Source organism: Heliconius melpomene, chromosome 13 (genome assembly GCF_056956725.1).
Source record: "Heliconius melpomene rosina isolate 202511_hmr_F chromosome 13, ASM5695672v1, whole genome shotgun sequence".
Classification (NCBI taxonomy): domain Eukaryota; kingdom Metazoa; phylum Arthropoda; class Insecta; order Lepidoptera; family Nymphalidae; genus Heliconius; species Heliconius melpomene.
In genome coordinates, this window is record NC_140401.1 from 16,175,366 (window position 1) to 16,182,439 (window position 7,074).

Genomic DNA, 7,074 nt, shown 5'->3' on the forward strand with positions numbered 1-7,074 from the left:
ACATAAGGCGTTATAGTGCGGTCGACGAGTCGTGGCGGCCCTAAAGTTAAGCTTTCTTAACCTTTGCCCATTGGTCACTCGGGAAGAAAAAAATCAAAAGTTAGGAAAAATCTGATTTACCACGACTCGGCTACCGTACTGTAGATAAGTTACAATTATAGTGCAATTACCAGTATGACACATACAAACTATGACGCATCGATGGAACACGTTAAATAAGTAACTCTTATATTACTTGCTATATAGTAAAACTTGTAAACAAAAGTATATTGAATTGAAATAAAAAAATAGTAGTAAAATATCTTTGTTGTTTAGTTAGTTTTCAGATTTTATTGTCATGTGTACTCGTATAGACAATTTATTTTCTAATGAAAGAAGTAATATACAACACAATAGTTCATTAAATTTACTAATATTGTAAGTGTTATTTACAGTATTAGAAATTACATGAAAATCTTATTATGTTTAAAATTATTTTTAATTTCGAGAAATATGGATGGAAGGAACTTTATTGACCATTTCATTCTCCACTTTCCACCAGATAATGCATGTTGCCAGACGAAACAAAAATTTTTATCTATTATTTGTCTAACTAGCCTTACGAACCAATATATTTTAAATATTTCCTGATTATCGATTTCATTTATTTGGACTGGAACTCCCAATCACCGTACACCATCCACGATAGAGTCATAATCTTGAGATTCACGATTTTCATATTATCAAAAGCTTTAAAATGAATTAATTACTATTTTTTTATGGGAATTAAATAGCTAAATTATTATTTTCTATATTTTTATTGGGTTTTAGGCGTGTCAGTTAAGTTCCAATAAAGTTTGTACTGTATAATTTTATATAATATACAAATTATGTAAGTACTAGGTTTTATATTTTTCAACAGTACATATTTGGCAGTGTATCAAAATTGGGATCACACAACATTAATAATACTATTAATCAAAATTTTAATATCTAAATAACATAAATTAAATGCTAAATACCTTGCTTCCTCAGCCAGATGTAGCTTCAAAACCAGAATTGAACACATTTTAATAGGAATTGAAAATCAAATATTAACAAATGATCATTTGTTAGTGTGAAAATCACAATTAACAATTAACGAACTGTACATTAATTTACTGGTAATTGCAAGAAACAATTAGTTATTATCAGTTAATAATAATTGTGACTTCTGCACAAGCAAATAATCAGGTATTAATATTTAATTCTCAATTGCAATTAAAATATGCCGAATTCTATCTTCGAACTTACTATCCATATCTTCAAATTATTCATATTCGTATATCACGTTTTACATCTATCCTCGAAGCTAGGGTACCACCATTCTCTAAAATCCTTATAAACACTGGGTTTTTCAAATAATTGCTTATTATTAAGAGCTGCACAGAGGTTACATACATTATCAGTAGTGGACGGATCGCGGTACGAATACAATGACTTCCAATGGAAAAAATCTTTATAATTTTCTTTTGATGCTATTAAATTGTACAAAATGTCCGCTAAGTCTTGCGGGTTGGTCACTCGAGCATTTATGTAAGATCCTGGTGGAAGAAATCTGTGGAGGAAAAGTTTAGTTTTGTCATATATTTACTTTCGTCCCGCACATAACAAGGTAGGCAGAGGGAACCTGGGAACCCAGTGTTAATACTTTTTGTTCCTGTTAAGAAATTCCTTATATTTCCTCCAATTTTCAGACTACGTGCGGAGTGACGGACAACAACTTCCACTTTCACACTAGAGAAAAATTGCTAATGAATAATTTTCCCGAGTGAGGATTGAGCTAACAATCATTGCATGTACGAGTACATTGTAAACGGAGATATTTTTCACACATTTTTTACCAAGTACAAAACCAAAAATATATTCATGGTCAAATTATAAATTAGAATATATAAATTAAATTATTAAAATATTTAATTAAGACAAACTATACCTGGAATAGTCGGCACCACCAAAAACAATAGGAACAGCGTTATGGTTTAATGCAGTCAACAACTTCTCTGTCACGTAGTCATCAGAAAAGGAATTCTCAAACGACAGATAGAAGAAATAATCCCTTTCCAAAAACGAAAAGCAACTTTTCTTCTGAGATCTCGGACATTTCAATGTTCCACATGCACCATATATGTCTACAGTTAAGCCGTACTTCTTTAAAGCCTTTTGTAACAGTTTTGCGTATTCTTTACGCCCACTTCGACTGCTACAGTGGGAAACAAACCAAGCTACAGCTTTGGTCTTATTTTGAATTTTCATTTCTAAATCTTCATCAATAGAAGTTTCGTTATCTGTAATCCATTTCATATCTTTTTTTGGACCTATGATTTCTCCTCGAAAATTTTTTACTTGGATATAAGGATAGGGCAAGTCTGAGTCTAAGCGGTACGTTGACGTCCAGTTAAAGAAACCATCGTAAATATCAGAACAAACAGGATAGTTGTCAGCTGACTCCAAATTAAAGTATATATACTTTTGGTGGGGTGATCGATATTTGGGCAAGCCAAATTTCGATATTTCATCCACATTTCTTCCATTGAAGGCTATAGCATGAAATTTCGTGGTGTCTCCATTGAAAAAATTTACATCTGTTGTCACGTAACAATTTATGTTCGGACAATTCAAGTCAATGAACTTCCTCTGTCCATTACCGAAGTAGTAGAACGGTGCAAATTCATATGGTGTCCATATAAGGATATATTTCATGTCCTTCTGAAGCTTTTCCACTTTTCTATACACTTCTGCGTATCTATGATCCCGAGCGACATTTTGCAGGGCTTCCGTTACTAAGATTTCAGTTTGGTTAGCCGAATTTCCATTTTCTATCAACTGTATCCATATCACAGATACCATAAGGCTCAAGCATGTGATGAGCATAAAATATCGTGGTGTGATCGTAGGTATCATAGACGTTGTGAAGCGTAAACGCCGTCGTACACACTGAGACATTTTCGTCGCTTCATGGTCAGGCAACAATGTAACAGTTTATAATCAACAATCATTTGTTAGGTTTCCAAGGGAAAATCTGAAAAGAAAAGATATTCATTTGGTAACATTCGAAATAAATTAGTTGTCGAAATTATCTATACTTAATTCTCATAATTCTTCCAAAATTGTTCTACTTAATTTTAACTTTAAATTTCTTAGGTAATCTTAGTGTTTAAAAAACACATACCTTATTTTTTAGGTATTAAAATAGTTTAAATTTTAGTGTAGAATTAATATACGCAAATGGTTTTATTTTTACTATTATAGATAGGTATATCGTATACCCAACAAGTAGTATTGCAAGGTAAATAGAAAGTAAAATCTATTTACAACCAGAAAGTGCAGTTAGTGTATAACAAATCAACTTGTTTTATGTACAAGTACCGATACCAGTTTTAGTTGAATGATTTTTCTTCCTAGAAAAATACACTTGTACGTGATTTTCCTCATTTGGTACTAATTGCGATGCTAAAACTAATGTATTACTTATAATGTTATCTATATTATGGGGTAAAAGAAATATACCTTTGTTATTTTATATTACAATACAACCATAACTGTCGGCTCTAGAACAATATCCTTATTTTTCGGTATTTGGTACGGTACTTGGATCCTTGAATTTATAATATATACCTAATATAATTCTTCCGCTTTAAAATAACTTATCTATATATTTATGTGTAATATAAAAAAAGACTGGTTACGAAATGAGTAACTGACAAACAACAACTAAGCAAAAATACTGGACGTAGATACCTGAAATTTTGGCATGGTCCCTTGGTGAGTACAGGGGAGGACTAAAAGAGGATTTCGAGATATACTCTCTTAGTGCTCCTAATTCCTGCCAAATTGTTGCAGGAATAAGATAAATAAGACTTTTCGTTTTATAGTGTACGTTACGTGTTACGTGTAAGCGAAGTGGCGAGTTAAAGCACGTGTAAAACAATCGCTCAAGCTAAATTTGTTAATGGCACTAAAATATGTGTTTCATAATTCCTAATATGAAAGACAAATCAAAACATATAATATAAACAATGTGGTTATCCTGAGATTTATAAAATCTGGTTACACTAGAAGACCAGTAGGTTTGCACTGCTTGTCAAATAATAGGCAATCGGACAAATTGTTAAACTACACGATTTAACCGTTTCGCATATATTAGATATTTCCACAGTCAATACCAATATTTTTCCATAATACTACCTGCCATGATGGCCTTATTTATTTAATTATTGTACATTAAGTAAAACGACAAACAAACGTCTTTCATACACCTCATTCTATAAAAACACATATCAGGTATTGTATCGTCGTTGGTTTTTCTGCTACTTTAAAAATTGAAATGGTTTTCATTTAGGTATTAAAAGAAATAGATAAAACCACCTTTGTAAATAGCGTACAACACTAGACGTATTAAGGAAATATTATGTAACTTAAATTATTCTTAATTTAATTGTAAATTAATACGAATAATTAAGATAATAACAATACTATCTACCGGTTCAGCACTGGCAATGTCTTGTCGTTAGTTTTATAGCACCATATTTTTTTTTTATCACATAAATGCCTTCTAGCAACATGTTACTAAGCCAAAACAAATGTCGACACACTATTTTAAGTCACTATTTTAGAAAATCTATTGATCTATTTGATCTAAACAATACTTCGTAACGAGCAAACTGTATTATATTTAGAAAATTCTACTTGTAAACAATAAACATACAAGCATAACAAATTAAATTATACAAGTAGAGATCTTATTTTACATAATAATACAATCCACAATTCAATAATTCTCCACCACAGATTATAATCCTATTGAGTGAAGAAGCTCATTCACTTTTTTTATCTGTCAACTTTCGCACATGCGCACTGAAAAAGACGCGAATCGAAGCATATTATGCTTAATTCACGATTTTATTTAATTCAATTTATATATAACAATTGAATTATTAACAGAATTGTTTAATAAAAAAATGTATTTTACATATTTTAACTCACAATTATTGATTAATCGCTTTGTTTTGGTTGTTTTATAGTTCCGAATGAAAGCGTTGCGAGTACCGGCGCCGCGCACGCCCGACTGGCGTAATCAAGGTCGAGCCACGGCAGACGCCATGTATGTGGAAAATTGAAACAAACCTCTGATTTCACACTATTCTAATCAAATGGATTTATAATTAAACTGGCGTTATCTTAATCTGTGCCTATTAAATTTTAATGGCAGTCACTAACTCAAAAAAAAACGATAAGAAGATTTATGTGTGTGATGTGAATTGAAATGGTGGAATGGAAATTGTAAAATTATTAATGCAATTTTTTATGGCATTTAGATTTTGTAACTCCGCAAGTGAAGTCTTCACACTTCTATTTGCAAACTAGTATAAGCTAGTAGACGAAATAGAGAGAAAATTTTCGAAATAGAGAGAAAATTTTCTTTATTTTGGTACAGATACAGTTTTAAGTAGCATTAATTCTTTGACAAACTTTTTTAAAGAAAAATTACAGATTCTTTATTACCGTATATTTACATCAAATCACTATATCTATCCTGGCCGCCGTTGAGACCCTCGTCGTGTCGCAGCAGTACAGCGTATTGACTGTTAAGGCGACAGTTATGGGTTCGATCCCCACTCGAGGAAATGAAATATTTATTTACGTTTATATTTCCATTTCTTCGCTCTGATGTCGTCGAGGCAAAACGCGGTGTTGAGTTCTGCCACTAACACGCAATGCCTCCAGAATTCGGCAGAAAATGGGGAACGGAGTATCTTAACACTAGGTTCCCCCTGCCTACCCTGCTGTAAACGAGATGCAGCGTGATGATGATTTTTTTGAAGCTGATAATTGACCAGTATAACGTTTTTATAAATATCAAGGAAATCTTGTATTTTTTACTTTCGAAAATAAACCTACAATTGTCGCGCTTACAATTACACTTGCCATCTCGTGTTACAACGCCAGGACGGCCTTTTTTGTTGATTGATATGTGATGTGATAAATTAAATAATTACAAACTAACATTCTAGTCAATTTAAATAAAATGTAGGAATAAAATGCTTATAAATAAAAGTAATTTCTACAAACCTAAATATTTTTCAACTAATTTTCTTTTTTCCTTAATTTACTTTCACTCTTGAAGTAACATTGATTTCAATTAAAACTTCATGCATATACATTAAAATTAAAAAGTCATTTAACTTTTATAGCCATCGTTAATAGTTTTATTAGTTTTTAGTTCTATAAAACCCCACTTAAGAAGAAAAAAAATATTAATTAATATACTCGTAAATGACGCAATTTTAAACAATGGTTATAGGTTCAAATTCCAGATAACTCGAACAGTATCACACCGAATTTCCACCATCCGATCCATGTATTCCACCACCAGACCCATATTTGGAAGTCTATATAAAGCACGTGTTAGCACAACGGCACAGCATGTGATTGTCTATTCGTATCCCACTGGGGGATTTTTTAAATTTCCCACTCTGGTAATAAGACAAAGAAAGGCGTTAGGTTTTAAGTAAGTTTCAAATACTTATACGGTTCTAAATATGAATTATTATTTTTTTCATTTCCATCTTTCCTTGGCTTTTCCTTTGCTATAAGGGTAATATTAAACTACAATATAAAATTATTTTCAAGAACAGTCTCAAATTTCAATACTTATTTTTTTGAAAAGTGTATGGCAGTAATTACTAGCTTATATTATACAAAGGTGTTTTTGGCAGCTTAGAGCGTAATCCTAACGCTCCTTAATTGCAACATTAAGATCCGGGGAATCCCCTGAAAATTATAACCTTGTCTTAAACTGTCTGGTTTTAAATTGTTTATTTAGTAGTTTATGTTATAATTACAAATGCTTTTTTATAATTACAATTTTGCGTCGACGCCAGAGCGAAAAAGATGGAAATATTAATAAATAATATTTAAATATTTCTCCGAGTGGGAATCGAACCCACAACCTGTCGCATTTACAGTCACATTTTGTGCCCCCTGCGCCATGACTGACTATTATTTTAAAAGAGAAAATATAACCTACATTTCAATATTACATTTGCTAAGGAA

The 7,074-nt window shown here is 31.6% G+C and overlaps 1 protein-coding gene across 2 annotated transcripts; it reads right to left on the reverse strand.

Moving 5' to 3' along the window:
• Positions 1-332: 332 nt before the first annotated feature.
• Positions 333-5,153, reverse strand: LOC146533155 (alpha-(1,3)-fucosyltransferase C-like). Of its 2 annotated transcripts, none has more exons than XM_085196568.1 (3): positions 4,502-4,660; positions 1,955-3,040; positions 333-1,576 (listed from the first exon to the last, which is right to left on the reverse strand). In XM_085196568.1, the coding sequence occupies exons 2-3, from the start codon at positions 2,962-2,964 to the stop codon at positions 1,306-1,308; spliced, it is 1,281 nt and encodes a 426-aa protein (XP_085052694.1). In that variant the 5' UTR covers positions 2,965-3,040; positions 4,502-4,660; the 3' UTR covers positions 333-1,305. The 2 variants fall into 2 exon arrangements, with proteins under 2 accessions (XP_085052694.1, XP_085052693.1); XM_085196567.1 differs by lacking the exon at positions 4,502-4,660 and adding an exon at positions 5,005-5,153 and having other exon boundaries at positions 336-1,576.
• Between the last annotated feature and the right edge of the window lie 1,921 nt (positions 5,154-7,074).

Excerpts from the sequence above, each read along its gene's own strand:
- LOC146533155 (XM_085196568.1), bottom strand. The coding sequence starts at position 2,964 with ATGTCTCAGTGTGTACGACGGCGTTTACGCTTCACAACGTCTATGATA. Across the intron at positions 1,577-1,954 it reads GGTGGTGCCGACTATTCCAG|ATTTCTTCCACCAGGATCTT; the intron begins GTATAGTTTGTC and ends TTTCCTCCACAG.